This window comes from Xiphias gladius, chromosome 6 (assembly GCF_016859285.1).
Source record: "Xiphias gladius isolate SHS-SW01 ecotype Sanya breed wild chromosome 6, ASM1685928v1, whole genome shotgun sequence".
In the NCBI taxonomy this organism is placed as follows: Eukaryota; Metazoa; Chordata; class Actinopteri; order Istiophoriformes; family Xiphiidae; genus Xiphias; species Xiphias gladius.
This window is the reverse complement of record NC_053405.1, coordinates 17,257,761-17,277,047: the sequence shown is the minus strand read 5'-3', so window position 1 is coordinate 17,277,047 and position 19,287 is coordinate 17,257,761. Positions and strand designations below refer to the sequence as shown.

The following is a 19,287-nucleotide window of genomic DNA, read 5'->3' as shown; positions in this document are numbered from 1 at the left end:
AAACCAAGCTTTTGATTGGTACACAACATTTCTGTTATTTTTCAGTACAATTGTATTTTAGCATGCCAACAATAGTGATTACGCTTTTTTTCATTTAAAATTCCTATTTCAAACACCTATAGAACAACCTGTGTACCTCTACTGAAGAAGACCGCTGCATGCAATCATGGTACCAATGTCTGGCCAAACGTCTCTAGAGGAGACGTAAGATAGAGACCAAACTAATATTGGTCTGCTCCTGCCTGTGAATACTGGAGCATGGGTCACAATAGACAGCAGCCATGGGCGGCTGGGTTATTGAGCCTGATGCTGGATGGCCTAACGGGAGAGATGGCTGCAGCCTCAAGGTTGGAATTACATGTTCAGCCCGTGAAGCAGCAGGGATATGATACGCCATTGATCCCCGTTTTAATTTTATGGTGGCTAGCTCCAGATTCAAATGGTTTGGTAGGCTGGTATCTTGACCCTTTTAATCAATCCCATATCATTTCGTATTTAACTAACAAACGGCTAATTGATTTTTCTGTAATGTCCTCTGAAACCATTAAAGATAAACTACATAAAGCAAAGATAAGTTATGTTGGGTCTGTATGATGTTGAAAAGCAATGCACAGTAGACCAAATTTGTCAAGAATAATTTTAAGGTTCTTTATGGAACAGACAGAATGTCTAAGTGTAAGTAACGCTAATGAACTACAGACTGAGAGAAGATGAGAAAGAGGAAAAAAGACACAATTTCTAATCCTTGAGATCTCTTGCATAATTCCTCTTGAGTATCATCTCTCTCCATATTCTTCTTCAGTGGTGTCTTGGCAGGTTATGCTGAATATCAATCTTTTTCCTTGAGGGAAAACTAGTGCAGCGTTTAGACATTAACAAATTGGTTTTCAACGAACAGCTTAGCCCTGCTGGTGCAGCCCAACAAAACACAATTGCTGGTTCTGAACAAGATTTTACACATGACAGCCTCTCCTTGAGGAAAACCCTGAACAAAACCCTCTGTCTCTCTCTATATTTGTCTGTCTTTCTCTGATTCTTCCTCTCCTTCTGCCTCATTTTTTCCACCTCTCTCCCACAACCATAAAAACAAATATGGAAAAATAGCAAAAGAAAGGTGGAACTCAAATAACTGTATATGTTGCTGCTGAAAACAGAAGTGTCACTAAAATGGTTATGAAACCTGCATAATTACACAGGTCCATAGGCAAATAAACAGGGTGCAAACATGAGTTGGCCAAGTGGACAGTCAGTCCTTCACACATAGGCTCCTAGGGTGTGTGTGTGTGTGCGTGTGTGTGTGTGTGTGTGTGTGTGTGTGTGTGTGTCTGTGTGTGTGTGTGTGTGTGTGTGTGTGTGTGTGTGTGTGTGGTGTGTGCGTGCTTGTGCGTGTATGAGAGAGACAGAAAGAGAGCTGGAGAGGGAGCAGAAGAACCTGGCTAATGTAATCCCATTACAGAGGTACAAGAGGGAGCAGTCACAGTGCTCAGCCCACACAAAGGCCCAGCCTGCAGTCTGTAGCTATCCACTGGATGGATGGTTTCTGCCATGCAGATGGATCATCGTACAGCAGCAGCAGGCCTGCCTGCCTCAGGCCTAAGGTGGAACTCACTCACACAGTCAGCCATTAGAATGCTAATAGGCAGTTGTTTCAAAAAGGAAACAGACTGTGTGGTTACAGTGGTTCCAACATAGCAGACATGTGGGCTGTCATCTCCTATATCTTGCATTTTCAAAAACAAAATTGATCACATAAATTCTCCATATTATGTGTAACATTAAATATATTTGGTGTAAGAATTAATGTATCTTACAGCAATTAGTGTTGATATATCAAAATTAACAACACCTACTGTAGATGCCAGCAGTGTAGTCAATGCCGATGAAAAAAATCTCTGGCTATTATAATTTTGAATTTACAGAAGAAAATACCAAATTTTAAATTGGTATTCCCCTCAATCCAACTGCTCAAATCCACAAAGACACACGCACACACACCAGTTGATACATTAGATAATACATTCAATTTTTTTTGGCAGGCATAGGCAAGGCCACAACTGTGTTAAAACACTGGACTAGAGATTAAAAGAGTGCTGTTCTGCTGAGGGAGACCAGTCAAGCACCTTTTTAAAGTTATTTTTTGCTGTGTTCCATTTCATTATTGGAAAACACACCAGTTTTCCCCCCGGCTGCTGTGTGGTGTGAGGAGGATTCCTGGACACAGAAGAGGGGGACTGATAAAGATAGAATTGATTCCAGCCAGCAGCAGCAGGAGCAGCCATAGTGAAGGGGTCTCAGTTTAGACCTGCAGCTAAACGTCTGGTTTTTCTGTGTCTCTCTCTCACTGTCTCTCTCTCCCTCTTGTCTAAAGGCAAGTTGTCACCGAGGCAACATCAATCTCCTGCCTCATGACTTCTTAAAGCCTGCCTTCTCCCCTGATGCCTTATCACTTCATCTGCAGGCAAGATTAAAGAGGTCACCTCCAGGTTTCCACAATCTAACTACCTAACAGGTGTACTAAACTGCAGCTTATATTTTAAAACTGTTTTAAGGTTGGGTTAAGATTTTTTCCAGTCTATTTTAAAGGAATAGTTTTTTTTTAAAATTCGAAAATACTCTTATTTGCTTTCTTGCCAAGAGTTAGATGAGAAAATCTATGCAATTCTAATGTCTGTATGGTAAATATAAAGCCACAGGCAGCAGCCAGTTAGCTTAGCATAGCATAAAGACTGGAAACAGCAGGAAAAAGGTAGACTGGTTATAAAAAAAATCCACCTATCAGCACCTCTAAAGTTCACTAATTAACAAATTATATCTTGTTTGTTTAATCTATAGATAAACTATAATGTGTAAAAACCACGTTGTTTTTACGTGGAGTTATGTGCCAAGCTATTTCTTGGCAAGGTGCAGTTACTTCCTGGAGTCTCCACTGGATGCTTGGCAACCTTAAAGTGATGACAACACAGCTTTAATGCAATGCTCACATGCCATAAGTAAGTTGAAAGAATTATGGGTTGTTTCAGTTATTTCTTCTGTCAAACACTAGGCGTTAGGAGATACCTTCATGGCGCAATTATGTTCAAAAGTTTAGGCTTCACCAGTCTTAGCCAAATCATGTTGGTTTATGGCCTGTGTTTTGTCCAATCATCAAGCCATATGCTAGGAAGTATCCCTCAGTTATGACACAGCAAGGAAACACAGTTCATGGAAATGCAATGAGGAAAAGTTGTTCTAACTACATTAGGACTTGGGGAGATACTAGAGCTGATGAAACTATTTTTAACCAATCGCATGAATGTCCTTAGGAAAGGACAACCCCTTTCCCCAAATAGGCACAGCAGGATTGGTTGAGTTAGCTAAAAAACCACATTCTATTGTTGTGGTATCAAAAGTCAGATAGCTGGACAGGAGAGATGAACACTCCCTCCAAAAAAACTTTTTCCCGTTGGCACAAGCAATAGCTCAAAAGTCACACGTCAAGTAAATGTAAAAATAAAGAGCTGTTGTGCATAAACAAGGTAGCAAGATGTCTAGGGTGTGGAGATACTTTGGCTACTTAAAGCCCTGTTTCCACACAAAGTGGCTGACACAGTCCCAAAAGGGGCCAGGCTAATAAAAGTCTGACACAAAACAGATAGGTGATGTATAGTGTTGAATAAGCCAAAAACCTATGCCGACAAAGACAAGAAATACCACAAACTAAGTTCATCACCTGAAGCATCACCTGCTAAAAAAAAACATGCATTGTGGAAGGACTTACAATCCCACCAGTGATTAGATCCATCCACTGGAATAAGCATCAAGGATCTCAGAGAAACACCACAGCAACAAACAATAAGATTACTAAGTTTTTAATCTTTTAAATGTCTGTCTTACACTTCACTAAGAACATGTTCTGTTTAAAAACCATGGCCCTAACTGGACACTACTACCCACAATATTGTCTGATTATCAGGAAACATTTTTATTTAAATTAACCTGCTCTTTTAATCTTTAAAAGATTTTTGTCTGATGTCTTACACAGCCACCCACACACAAAAAGTGAATGTGTATTTGTAAACATTATGTGGAAACTGTTGGGGAAGTAATCTTAATATACAACAAAATCAGGATAAGAGCAGACAAAAAGAGGGGACAATAAGGGAAAAATCATATTGTTATGAGTCCATCTATGCTCCAGTGAGCTCCTCGTTTCAATATAGATGAAGAAAGCTGGGCCTGAGGACAGCAGTGAGATATACAGGCAGCCCGCACATATCTGATGATGTACAGGCCTGTCTGCACATTCTAAAGAGAACACATTTTCTAGCTAGCCTTTTATAATTGTATTTTTTCCTTCCAAAAGGCCCTAGAGCTAGACTGGTATGCTCCATCTGAAGCGGTTGGTGTAGTAATGGGTCATAGTGATGCATTCATACTGGGACTGACTTAATTGTATTATCAATCTCATCCAGACAGTGCTTTAGCCCCACAGCTCTGGACATGCTACTGTCAGACACTCTGCATTAGTATTAGGGAGTGAACCATGAGGAATTGCAATCTTCACTTTCATCTGTTTCTCAAGCCTTAAAACGGTGGGTTAGCTTGTTAGATGATTTTTTTATCAGTTTGGGCACTATGATCCCTCAGTTCTCACCCTCTCTCTGTTACTTTTTTTTCTGTCTACCTATCTGTCTGTCACTCCACCTCTCTCTCCCTCTTTATCTTTTGCTGTTAGTTTATCCTGTGTGTTGGTGGCCACTGAGTAAATACAAGTCTGTTCCAATTTCATGCTATCTTTTAACAAGTTAATTATGTTGAGCCCTACAAAGACTGAGGACAGACAGAGGAAGTGGCTGGGACAACTGCCCAGGTCGGCTCTTTGTTGTTCTATCTTGTTTTCTGTCCTCTTCACCAAACACTCTCCCTCATCTCTTTTCTCTTCTCCTCTTCTATATTCTCTTGGTGCAAGTCCCTCCTTCCTTTCCTCTCTTCCTCAGTAATAATCTTTTCAGCGGCTCCAGTGGTGGAGAAGAGTTTGGAGATAAAAGCGTAGGGAGCTGAGGAGTCCTTGGCAAGCCTAAGGCAAGGAGAAGGTCAACAGGCCTGCTAAGAAGGGCTGTTATCATCTTGGTAACATGTTATCGGAGAGCCTGCAGTAGTGTTTATTTACAGTTATTGCTCCCTCTGGGTGCACACTTCAACGCCTGGGGCTGATTACTCTGTAATGAGTTCAGGAACACAGGGAGCCAGTGCAAGAAAAGAAGAGAAACAAGGGAGGCAAGAAATCACTGGCCAATAAGCAATAGGTCAGCAACAAAAAAAATCAAGGAAGAACAAAAAATGCCAGTCATTGAGAATGCAGGAGAAGCAGACAAAAAGAAAGTGTATTTTTTTACCCGAGACAGTTTTTTCTTTCCAGTGCCTATGTCCTGCCAGTTGAGAACAAACAAATCACCCCAAATTGGACAGCAGTTTCTCAAATGAGAAACAACCACGTTAACCCAGTATGGCAGTAAAAGGCTTTTGACCTGGAGTCAGCTGTATTTGTTCTGAGGAAGGACCACTGTTCAGACTTAAAACTCTTGATTTCCATCTCTAATGTCCAGAATCTCTCTTGTAATTTACTTTGCCAGTGGAGCTTTCCCTGTATTTATTTGACATGTCCAGTACTGTCTCTACTAATCGGATTGGTCCATATTTAATGGGCTAAAAGGTGAAGTGGCAAGAGTGAGTCCAGGAGTAGGGCAAGTCAGGAGAGAGGATGTCTGTAAATCCCAGGGTGGGTTTTTCAACAGTTAGGAGCAATGCACACAAAATCTCATTGTGACACAGCTTTTCAATCTAGGGAATTACACTAAGTGCCGCTACTGTCAATGCAATGCCAGCTTTTGGTGAAAAAACAAAATGAAAAAAAGAAAAAAATGAAAGACTAGGAAAAGGCAGTACTGAATCCCATTCAAAAGGCTTGGCAGAAGATCAAGAAGTTTTTCAGCAATTATATTGCCAGGCACCGCACCCAACCATTATACGTTTAAGAGATATTTTAAAAAATATCTATTTAGAAAAAAAAAAAATATATATATATACATACATACACATATATACATACACATATATATACACACACATATGACAAAGTCACAAAGTACAAATATGAATTATATATTTTTCTAGAATATACCATAAAAAGCAAATCCATTCGGTGACAGGCTAATCCCTTTTTATACCATCGGACATGGTAGATTAAGAGACATAATTTGGTAATTCAATTTAGACATGATTCATCAGAGAAGAAGAGCGCAGGGAGCGTTTTAGGATGAAGTTTCTCGATCACTGCACGAGGTTCCATATGATGCCAAGTTCATGATGCAGAGATAACGGGAATGACTTCATTTAGAAAGTAAGTAAACAAATATTGTAGCATCTTTGCATTACATTGTGGTTATAGTCATGATAAGAACGGGATGGTATAGTGTCCTAAAGAACTGAAGCACTGGGAGATTATCTCAGCAATAAACAATAATGCAATCAATGGAGTGGAGTTTTTAAAGACAAAGTAAGCGACTACCTGGTGAACACAGCAGAGCATTTAGCAGCCAAAGACTCAATATGTTCCTCAGGAGTTGGTTGAGACCAAAACAGAATAAAAGGGATCGTGAATGTTGGACTTACATTCATCAGGTGACGAGACAAACAAATCTGAATTAATGCTATTGTTGCTCCGTGTCTGTTTTGTAAACAAGCCATTCCTTACAGACACATTTGCCATATTAACTTTATAAGGTGATAATTATGTAATGGTATGTTTACGACGGATGTACTGCCCCCACGTGCCCAAAAAGTCATTTATTACAATGTAATGTTCTGTGGGAATTTTGGTTGAATTACCACCAAATGTATTTATCTGCAAAGGTTTGTATTTTTTAGAAGTTTTACAAGAAACCATTTTTAATGCAACGTTTTATTTTTTATATTTCAGATTCAAGACATTCTTGCCTAAAGTACCTGAGTGCTTCTTTTTTTATATTATAACATCATTCAAAGATTACAGGTCCAGATAACTCTTGTTCTACAAAATGCAACAAAAATATTTTAATGCTTACCAATAACCCTTTCTTAACATTATTCAGAACCAACATAAGTAAATACAATAGCTTTTTAAAGAAAAATAAATATAAATAAATAATGTAAATAAAACAGTATATATTTTCAAATAAGACTAAACAAGCATCCGAGTGCCTAAAACTAGAACAGATAATCTTTTAGTCTCTCTAAAAATAAGAGCACTTTCCAACATGTTCACTATTAAGAGCTGTTTGAAATGTCCACAAAAAAAAATTCCTGATAACAGCATTTGCCCCTGAGGAGTGTATTTCGTTATTGTTTACTTTGAGCAGTAGACGTACAAGATGAATGCCTGGCTTCAGACCAAAATGTATTCTATCAAAATTCTGCTTCTGTCAGTATTTCACCCTTCACTGTATAAGCATATTCTCTACATGAATTTGTGTTATCAAACAAACACTGGCACATCAATGAAGCTCATCTCAGAGAGAGGTTTTCTAAATAAATCAGCAGAATAAACACAGGCAGCTTGAAAAACATGAACTGGTAAAGCATTACAAATCCTCGCCATTTTCCCAAACTTTACAGTCTTGCCTGGGAATGAAAAATGAGACGTCTGCTCTGAAACCGTTTTTATTGCGTCAGGAATTGCTTGGAAATAAATTACTGGATGAATCACTGGAGCCTTGTGTGCAAGCACCACTTGTGCAACGCAGAAATCTGGCTGCAGCAATTTTCACTTGTGACACACTTGTATCACAATGCTAGAGGCAGGCCCAGAGTCAATGAACAGTGATGTTCCAAAGTACATTTAGATGACAAAAGAGCCTAAAGCTGGAATATAAAAACAACAACAAAGATAAACCTTTTTGTGTCACACCACATCCATCAATACATATGAAATATCAACAATGCCAATTTTTATGTAACAGATAGGCTATTTTTATATATTCCAGTATCTGATGATTCCTCCCCTTCAACCTTTCCAAATCTTATAACCACACTGTGTATACAGTTGATAATCAAATCCTTTCATTACTCAAAATTTCCAAAACAGCTTGCTGCTTCTAGCATTTGGTGACATTTTGAGAAGATGAGGTGCTGGCTGGGTCTCCTATGTAAAGCTCATATCAGAGCCATCAACAATTAACTTACAAAACACTGAGGGTGTTTGTACTGCGTCCTGGCAGAGGAAGCATCCCCAACCAGAGCAACTCAGCCAATGTGTTCTCTCAGTGATTACACGTGACCATATGCAACAGGCCCGAATGTCAGACAGGATTATCACACTGTTTCATATGCTCTGCGTTTCCTGCATTGCCACTGATATCACTTCTCACCTCCCATGGCAAAATAATCTGTCAAGCCCCCATGAAACCATGTGATAAAGGCAGATAGCTGTCATCTGTAGTTATAATGATTCTCAGATTGACCATCTTTGGAGTGTTTGTTCTGCTCAAACATGCAAATTAAGTTAGAGAAATAATAATAAACATGTTGCTGAGAAATTAATTAAACCAAATAAATTAAATTAATTAAAGCTACTATAACCAAGTTTTTAAAGACAATGCATACAGAAACTTTTGCGCCTGGCAACGCCCCTGGGAAGCTTCACTCAGGGTCAAGCCAATATAATACACCCCAACGCACATGACATGATATGGTATGAAAAGGGAAATAAAACTGACAAAATATGCCTGAAGAAAGCCAGAGATAGAAGATGATGATAATAAAAAAAAACAATAATAATAAAGAGTAATCTCTTATGGATACAAATGGCCAATAAATAGCATAAATCAAAAGCAATGGTCTTGCCAACACTCCCCAGACAACTCAAATTTATCTCCATACTCTGCTCCTGACTTAAAAGAAAGAGGACAGAAAACTGCTAAAAGGGAAAACTGGAGAGGCCATTTAGTGATTTGAGCAGTGAAGCTTCTCCACTGCCAAGGACATGTAAGAGAGACAGAGAGACTGGGAGTGCCTCTCAATACATCAGATGTCAGCAGTGCTCCCTCCCACTCAGACGATTGGATCTTCTTTCGGAAAGCCCATAAGAGCTAGAGCAATCTAAAGGTGGTGAGCTACACAAAGAATACAGTAAAAGTCAAAAATGTATCCATCAAAAGGCCCCATGACTGCACAATTCAGTAACATCTTTATGTGTGGGGAGATGAGTGTTGGGAAATTTCTGAGTTATGTTTATTAAAAGAAAAAATAACAAAGACGAAACATGTATTTTCATCCTTTGGCTGCCTCTCCTTCTGTGTTGATTCATCAGAGAGGGAGGTGAGGCAAGGAAGAGAGCAGTATACTGTGGAAAACTCAGGCCTCTTCAAGCCACTCATTCTGAGCATCTGGCTTGATTGTAAAAATGTTTCCCTCTTCTTTAATCAATGGAAACTCAACTATCCTGATTCATGGGGCACTCTGGAGTATATAAATATCTTCTGACAAGCTTGACTGTGTTCTCCCCACACCATCACCAAACCATCAGCCACCCACCCCCTAGTGTTCATAATATTCTTTCTCTCTGTACTTTCTCATTTCTTTTCCTCTTCTCAACCATCTCTCTCTTGATCTCAATCTCTATCTTTCTGTCTTTCCTCTGTAAATTTTGCTTTGGCTATGACTCTAATCAGTCATTCTTCAGAGGATCTGTGCAACTGCAACATGGCAATTTCTGGGAGAAGATAAGGCCAGACAGATTAAATACACTGTTCAGTGTTACGGGAAGGGAAAAAGAAAATTAAAGGAAAAGGAAAAGGGGAAAAAGAATAAAACCCTCATCAGAACAGTGAAAATATTTTCTTCTACATTTATCCTCATTACTTATCTCCTGACAGCCTTTATTTTTATTTTTTTCCCTTTATCTCAACAATAGAGAAAAATATTTCTTCATCAATTATCATTACTGAAGGATCATTTAAAATCTTCAGAGCGAATCCATTAAGTGTTTGGGAGACTCCATACAGTATATAATATCAGAGGTGGAAACCTTAATTTAGAGTGTCATAAAGGTTAAACGCAAGTATTGCCCTACTTTTGACTTACGTATACTGTGATGATCATCTGGCCAGGCGCAAGCATTTACCCCTCTAACTTACTAGTTTACTAGCTTGCTAAGCAGCTCTTACGATGACACAAGTAGGTTAGATAAGACATTCCTAAGCTGTGAATTAGTGAATATTGTTCATCCAGCGCTATTGCCATAATGTACAATCAGCACATCCTTCATTCATGTACAGTATACAGTTAAGACTATAAGTATATGAACAGTTACACTTTTTTTGTTCTTCAGGCTGGTGTTTCAGCACATTCAATTTTAAATAAAATAATGGATACTATATTAAAGTGGAAAGTCTCAGCTTTAATTTGAGTAGGTTAAAATCAGACCAGAAAATACCGCGTCGAGATATAGCCCTTTAAACACATAGTGCCCAAATTTTAGGGGTTCAAAAGTAATTGGACACACGAGGATACACATGAAGTCAAACAAAATCATCATATTTAATATTTTGCGGAAAATCATTTGCAGTCCATTACTGCCTGGTGTCTTGAACCCATAGACATCAGTAGATGCTTTGTATATTCCCTGGTGATTCACTGCAACCACCTTCAGCTCTCAGAGTCTCTCTGCCTTTAGTCCTGTATTCAGCAAGGGGAATGCATGTTCACTCAGACTTTTCACCCTGAAAAGCTCTTTGGTTGCTTTTACCATATGTTTAGGATTGTTGTCCAGCTGATGAAGAAATGTCACCCAATGAGTTTTGATGCATTTGACTGAATCTGAGCACACAGAATGCTCCTGTATACACCTGCATTCATCCTGTTGCTTCTGTCATTATTGAAATCATCAATAAATCCCAGTGTGCCAGTTCCATTAGAAGCCATACATGTCCAACACATAACAGAACCACCACTATGTTTGGCAGATAAGGTGGTATACTTTGGGTCATGAGCTATACTTTTTTTCTCCACACTTTCCTCTTTCCATTATTTTGATAGAGGTTGATTTTTGTTTCATCAGTCCATAGAACCTTGATCGAGAACTCTACTGGTTTCTTTTAGTGTGTTTTTGCGAACTGTAGCCTGGCCTCTCTGTTTTTGAGGTGTACCAGGGGTTTACATCTTGTGGTGAATCCTCTACTGTTATGGTCATGAAGTCTTGATTGTCGACAAAGAAACATGTACATCTACATCCTGAGATCATTCCTGATTTTCTGTGCAGTCATAAAAGGGTTTTTCTTCCCCATGGAAATGGTTTTCCACAAGATCCACAAGACTTGTGCTCCTCGGTCTACCAGGTCATTTGCCATTTTCTAGTTTTCCTGTGTGTACCCGCTTCTTAGAACTGTCTATCTGTGATAGATTTTTGCTTTTTTTGAGACTCTATTATCTCCTTCACTTGCATGGTCACCTCTTCACTCGTCCTATTGAGAGACAACTCCACCTCAGTCTATGTGATCACGTGTGATCTCTTTTGTGCATAAACCAATGTTGAAACAAGAAACAGCTGCCCAAAAAACATTTAGTAGTCTGATGTCCAATTACTTTTGAACCCCTTGCAATTTGGGCTATATCTCACACACAGTTCTTTCTATACTGATGTAAACCTGCTCAAATAAAAGCTGGAACATGGCACATTAATGCAGTTCCATTATTTTATGTCAAATTGAATGTGCTGAAGCACAGAGCCTGAAAAAAAAAATAAAATGTGTAACTAGTCAAATGCTTCCAGACTCCATTTTTTTCTCCATACTTATTTAATGCCTGACTCCCTCAGTTTAACAAGAAAGACAAATAAGGTTAATAGTTCAGAGAAACAAAAATAGTTGAGTCTCAAAGTCTCAAAAGGTCTTGACTATTTGGGTCTTAACTGACAGAAGTAGCTGTAAGTGCATATCTGTTCTTGAGTCTGGCATAGAAGTTGGATTGTATTGAGTGAATTTATTGTAAAGCCAGATGAGTCTATGAGTTGTGCTTATCAATGGACCCCATTAAACACTTATCACCCCCAGGGAATTTCTTTGACCATGCAAGTCATTGTCAGCAGACAGCAGTCTGACTAATCAATGAGTGCTTAATTACATCTGGTGCAGGGTCCAGAGGTGCAGTAAAACAATATGTACGCACTGTCAGTGTCATCCTTTTGTAGAGACAGATGGTACTTTAGTCAGCGACATTGTGAGGATGCAGTCACAAAAGAATCCGAGACTTAGCTGAAAATGTCAACAGTTGGGGTGTGTGACGAAACAAATGTGACAAGACAAGATAAGAATGTCATTTGGATTTCACTCAAAAAAACAATTAGACTTCTCTTATCACTTTTATGAATCTCTGCCTCTTGACACAATACACAACAATAGGCCAAGACTTAATGTTTACAGATTAACAAAATCTTTTAGTCTCTACTGTGATTTTTCTTTGTCCTAAAGCATAAAAAGATGATCTCACTAAGTAAAAAATGTGCATACTACTCTTTACAGAGTCAACTAAAGCAATCAGTAAGGCATGTAATGATGTCTTAAGAAAACAGTCATAACGTTGTATTCCTACAGTACAAAACGCAGCATAGTCGAGGTCATCAACATACTGTATGTTGTCTTTAAGCATAGTGTTAAAAATGCTTTTAATGGTTTAGAATGACTCCATGTCAGAGGACCTGTTGGCTGAGACACCTACTGTATGTAAATCTGTAATCCATCACTGACTTGATCAGCATAGGTCTGACAACAAAGTGAATTAAGCCTCATCTAAATGTAAATTAGGTTTTATACCTTTGGCAAACAGCTTACATAACCAGTGTCTATTTTAATAAACCAATTAGATTTTGTTCCATGCTATACTAACACAACAAAATAAAAACTGTGCTTTACGAAAATGTACATAGGATGCATATAGTTGTCAACCAAAGGAATGAAAAAGACCCAAGCACAAAACCTCACTGAGATATAGGTCTGTATAAATTTCAAATAAAACGTCTGCTTTTAATATTGTGTTTTGGATATTCAATCTGGTTTAAGAGGAGTAAAATAGACATAGGCTGTCATGAAAGACCGTTTCAATAGCTTTGAGAAATATACATGCCTGTGCAACATGCAATACATGTGGCAGGAGCTTACATACTAGTCTCAAATTTCCTTGCTGTCAGTGGTATTACAGCTATCAGACATAATGTATGAAAAACAGGAGCCCATTTTAAAAGCTTTACTGGTACTTTGGGTATGCATACGGTCTTATCAAGTGTATATGGGCACTAAATCCACTATAACCACTGTATGGCAGGCTCCTGGTTGGGTGAACCTAGAAATCTTATGTCAAGCCATCCAGAATATTTACCTAACAATGATGGAAAAGGGCTATTTTATTGAATAATACAAAGTAACTTAGCAACTATGTTTAAGGGAAATCAATAGTGAATGAAAATATAGGCACTATTATTCTTTAAGAAATTCGTAATTATCTCATGCCGTCATTACTTATCCCACTGATAAATCAGTGGGATTTTTAATTTTTTACCTAAGGGTCCATTACATCCTCATAAATCATAAAAAGATATGTTGTTTTATGAAGCTACCACACATTTTCATGAAGTAAGTGGGGCTGTTCAGATCCCAATTTCTTTTCTAGATAATTTTTCAGCTTTTTATTTAATTAAATGTCAACTAAACATATTGCAAAACAACAAAATACAAACAACAACCAAATACTTTACAGTAGAATTACTTTTGAGGGTGACACTGGTATTCTGTATGTTTTACAGGAGTAATGTATTTAACCATACAATGGCAAATTTAAGATGTTGATTGAACATACTAATTGAGTGGTTTCAGTCGTTTTTAATACTTTTTATCTGCTGTAAAACTTGCAATTATCGGAGGACGAAAAACACAAACATTTTACAGCCACTTATGAAGTCCACAGAGTGTGCATGGGGGTTCCTACACAAAAAAATAGATTTGAGGTGGAGTATCACTTCAAGAAAAAGCAATTTAAATGACCAGGTTTGCAATAATTAGAAAATTACCAGAGAATAATAACTGCTTAGTACAAGGTAACCGGGCATACACATAGAGTACCACGAAAGAACCATCATAAACCAATATCAAGGGTCACTTTTAAGTAAGACCAACAAAATCACTGATGCTTAAATGAAACAGCAATGGGGCATTAATTTGACATTAGCTGGCAAACATCAATTTATCCCCCCATTCTAACTTTAGTAATGCAGTTACTGGAAAGAGATTAATATCAATTCCATAAATCATTCAGGAGATGCATCCGGAGCCAGAGACACTGGTATGTTAGCTGATCTCAGTGTGGGACCTCAGCACCCATTAATCAATGCCTGAGCTCCTCTAGTCATGTCATCTGGGAAAAAAGGCAAATTCATAAAAAAGGGCCATTACCACACTGATATCGCCACATTCCTTCCAAAGTAACATGTTTAGATCTTTACACACCGGTACTATATTTATGCACTCACCTTCACATATCATTTACCGTGTACAAAACTGTAGATTAAGTTCCCTATTTCTTTATTTATCCCATTATATCCCTTTATATTTCCTCTTGTGGATTAATTAGTAATAGGCCTAGGACAAATAACAACTTGAACTTAATTGCATGTGATCGGCTGACCTCTAACTCTGAAAATCAAGTGTATGTGAGCGAACATAATTGTAGAAATAAACTTGGGAAAATAACATTGACAATGACACTTAAGCCAAACATCAGACAGTAAACAGAGTGAAGTTAAAGCTCATCTCAGTCTGCAGAAACCAAAATGGGCTTGTCTGTGGATATATGAAATCTGACTGCCATCTGAACCTAATCTCCACACAGATTCAGTCCCAGAGAGACCCGCTAATTCAATGATTTACTCCGCCTACTTGTGTGCTTGGGTGTGTGCCTGTGAGGGTCTAACGTACCGACCTTGTCAGTAGTGAGAAAGTACTCTATTTTCGTTGTCACACCATTCAGCTGTCAGAAAAAGTCGCAAACAAAGGTTATTAACAAAGGACTCTGGAGGATATTAACTTAATCTTACTATATGCTAAACTCCAACAAAAGAGATGGACAAGGTAACAGGTCGATCACCCTTTCAAGTATACTTTTTTTTAGCAGACCACAAACCAACTAATGTGGCTCTAGTGTTGGCCAATAATCCCTCAAGTGATAATGTACATAATTTCTTTGTAAAAAAACAAAAACAAAACTGTGTGCTGCCAAAAGAAAATACAAAGAGAAACAATAAAAATAGTCATTTAATAACAATAAAAAGTCAATGCCAATATTAAATGTGCAATAGAGCACACATTATGCTGTATACTGCACAGAGTATATCTGTATATATTCATATATAGAAAAATAAGTAAATGAACACCATCACTATACCCCGTACATGCGCAGATACAGACACATGCATACCAGTACATGCATTTATGTACACATACACATCCAGTATATAGCTAAAGTGTCCATGTGAACAGCACATAAACAGCATAATGATACCAAAAGATTGTCTCAAAAGCATAATTATTTGTTTATTAGATCTGATTGGGCAATTATACAGTGAGAATATAGGGAGAAAGCCGTTGTAAGTAAATAGCTAAAACAACACCTGCTCTAAAGTTCCTGCGCTGACTTCTAGTTATTCATAATAAAGATTTTAAGATCCAAGCACTTGTCTGTAAATCTGTTGCCAAGACATGTCATGTCCCTAACAGAGCTCTCAGATGCACAGACTCACAGTTTGCAGTACCAAAAACAGACATTCATATATGCTGAAGCTGTCCTGTTCTTTTTTTTTTATCCAAACCCTGGAATTGTGTACTAGTCTAATAGAATAATAGGCCTTGCTGGAGATTCTGTAAACCTGCTTCAACTGTTCACCATTCTCTTAATATAAAACAATGTGATTTGAATTTTTCTATTAAAAGTGATATGGACTATAATTAAAGCTATTATTATTAGTAGTAGTAGTAGCACTAGTGGTGGTAGTAGTATTAGTTTGGGCTTATTATCTTGAATCTAAAATGTTACTAGAGTTGGTGGTCCTGATGGCTAGTGAAAATAGGAGAGCATGTCAAGCGTGGTATAATTGATAATTGATTTCTTTTTTATTCTCAGACTATATAAATACGCCTCATCTAATGAACAGATATTGTGGGCTGGACCATACAGCCTGGTAAGGTTGGATAAGAAAGATGGTGCTAATCCATGCAAAGATTTAAAATTCAAAAGAAGGACCTTAATGTCAGCTCCAGTTTGAATAGGCCGCAAATGCAATGAGGCTAGAATTTACGTACTGCAGTCAAAATTATTTGATCTACCTTTGATGAGAATTTTAACTGCAGTATTTTGAACAAGCTGGAATTGTTTGGTGGAAACATTAGGCCACAGAAGGTGGCATTAAAATAATCCAGTGTTGATGAAACAATACAGTCTGTCAGAATTTATGTATCAGCTACAAACAGAATGGGTTCTAGTTGTGAGTTTTGTAATATGAGACAAAAAAAAGAGAGAAAGCAGACACTACAAAATTGTACAGTAATCAAAATCAAGAGTAATTAATTTAAATAACTGTATGTGTTTGACTGAAAGAACAGTCAAGCTATCAGCCCTATTTGGTTTATTTCCTTTTGGGTAAAATAGTCCCACATGTCATACATATCACAACACGTGCTATTTACAGTAAAAAAACTGACTAGAAACTTTCCCAGAATAAATAAATAACTGTTTTGAGGACATTTTGGCCTATAATATTTGTAGGTAGGTTGCACTGGAGCGTGTAACTATTTGCAGCCACCGCTGACCAATCAACACGAAAAAGGATATCTCCAAAATTAAAACAGCAACATAAAAAACATAGGTGTCATGGTTAACTACTAATGTATTTTTTTTGTTTTTTTTTAGCGGATATGGTGTTTTTCAGTTTTTACTACTCACCACTCTCAAAGCAAGCATCAAAAACTAGATGTCCTTTTCGCGGAGCTCCTGAGTATCCTTGTGGGCTCACCATCAGTTTGTTCACATTCCCCACCAAGGCATCCTCTCCTCCAGTTTCACTGCCTGAAGAACAAGTGCAATATGCAGAAAAAAGTTTAGTCTCACTTCATTTAAAGTATTAATTTAAAGTGTAAAAGTGTTTTTTCCAACTTAATTTTAGAGGATTTAGCCCTTAGCTTGCAGATAATGTATAAATGAGTCTCATACAGAAAAACAGTCCTAGATTGTTGACCTTAAAGTAAAAACATCTGCTGCCATGCAGGACCTTTTGTCACCACACATATTAAAGGTAAAAATATATTAACTTCAGAGATACAAATTATTTCAAAGTTAATTGTCAATCCTTAGACACAGTGTAACGCAAAACACTTCATCTGCAGTACAAAATGAAGTAATACAAATAAACAACAAAGCATTTAAAGATTAAAAGAAATTTCAATGATTCTTTGCAGCAAAAATGACATTTGCACTTCAGCATATGGACATCTACATTACACAATACTGCTTCAATGTGTAACTTTGTTTGTGAAAGGTTTAAAGGGATTTCTCTTAATTTTAACAGTTCAAATGTTATACAAATGGCCTTTACCTACATCAATGAAAAGATACTCTACTTCTGATTGGCCTGTGTTATGTTTTTTTTTAAAATTATGATTACATCTTTGTGTATTTGTGCCATTGTTTATTATTTCTAAAACAAGTTAATTAATACTTTAATTTAAAAAGACTTAAACCTGTAAAACGTTCTTTTATTTTATTCAGTCACTTGAATCTGTGCTTCAGCACCCAATATCCACACTCACTGTAAGTCTGTGGCATTGGAGGAAACAGTGAAATGACAGTCACAAAAATATCTTCAAACTGAATGAAAAGCAAAATGCCTCACTGCACCTTGCCGCTTGCAGCAATGCGTGTATGCATATTAAAGACCAAATTACAAATTTTTTGTTAGTTTGTAGAATTTTTAGAGTTTGGATTATAGTCTATTCTAGATGGAAACACACGTTTTGTGTAATCCTAAACCAATCAGCATTTGAAATGTAGGCTGTTTTACTCTTTTTACAAACACGATGAACGTGATAAATCTTGTGCCACAGCAGAAAGCATTGATTCAGTTCAATTCCATTTTATTTATATAGCGCATAATCATAACAGATGCTATCTCAGTGCACTTTTAATATAGAGCAGGTCTACAAACTTAGACATATTTTGATAGTGTTAACTTAGTCCTTGTATTTGAAGATCTGTCAGTTACTGTTGGGTTCAAAACGTCGTGTTTTTTCTCAGCGGCGCTCAAAATTTGTTGGCAATGGTTCACGGATTATGGCTCTAATTAAAGAGGACAACGGACAAAGACCAATTCAAGTAAGCGAGAGCAACTTCAGGTACGGATAATTAGCTTATTAGATACACAGCGGTTCTCTGGAGGAGCTATTCCTGACTAATCCAGGTAGCACCGCTAGCTAGCAGACACTCACAGCCACTACACCTGCATTAACTACTGCTCAACCCTTACGGCGAATTGGTCACGTTAACATGCCAGCAGTTCCCTAAAGCCCGCATGTAGTAAATTATATGGTTGGCTAACGTGTGTAGCAACAAAGCTAGCTCAAAGCAGGTGACGTGACTCTTGTTTACATCCTTCTACCTGCTAGCTAGAAGGCTAGCACAGTTCACGTTAGCCTCAATGCAGACACGCAGCAAGCCCGAAACATGCACATATTATTTGTCAGGTAACAGGGTACCATGCATTTCCTTTTCATTGTTTATCAATGAAGTGGAATCCAGGTAAGGCTAATTTTACACACCAGTCTCGACGTCTCTAACAGTGTTTTCCTCCATCTTCCTCTCCATTCTGTTACAAAGCTGCCGACGCTGCCTGTGTGTTGCCCCGGCAACGGAGCAGGAGGAAGAGGGAGAGGCGCTTTCATCCTCATCAGTGCGTCGCTGCAGACACGAAAGACATATATATGCAGTGCATATAGAGTAGGTAAGCTGAGCCAATTTTCAGTTTTAGTTTTATGCACTAAAATAGCCGAATAACAACATACGCTGATACTGATGATTTCTGCACTTTGAGCAAAATGCACAAATTATTAAATACAGCAAATAAAAACTATTTGTTATCATATATGAGCAAAAACACATAAAAATTAAACTCAAAAATGCTGATCAAGGTCATTTCCTGAATTGTTAATTCTAAGTCTCAAGTTGTCGGTGTGGCTCAGG

The 19,287-nt window shown here is 37.7% G+C and overlaps 1 protein-coding gene across 1 annotated transcript in view; it reads right to left on the bottom strand.

Moving 5' to 3' along the window:
- The window catches only part of agbl4 (AGBL carboxypeptidase 4), a 277,105-nt gene extending 258,136 nt beyond the window's left edge, over window positions 1–18,969 (bottom strand). The window contains exons 1-2 of the mRNA XM_040129068.1: window positions 18,867–18,969; window positions 16,999–17,121 (exon numbers count right to left, since the gene is read on the bottom strand). Coding sequence (XP_039985002.1) covers window positions 16,999–17,121; window positions 18,867–18,912 — 169 coding nt within the window. The 5' untranslated portion in view covers window positions 18,913–18,969. The remainder of the gene's footprint in view (window positions 1–16,998; window positions 17,122–18,866) is intronic.
- Between the last annotated feature and the right edge of the window lie 318 nt (window positions 18,970–19,287).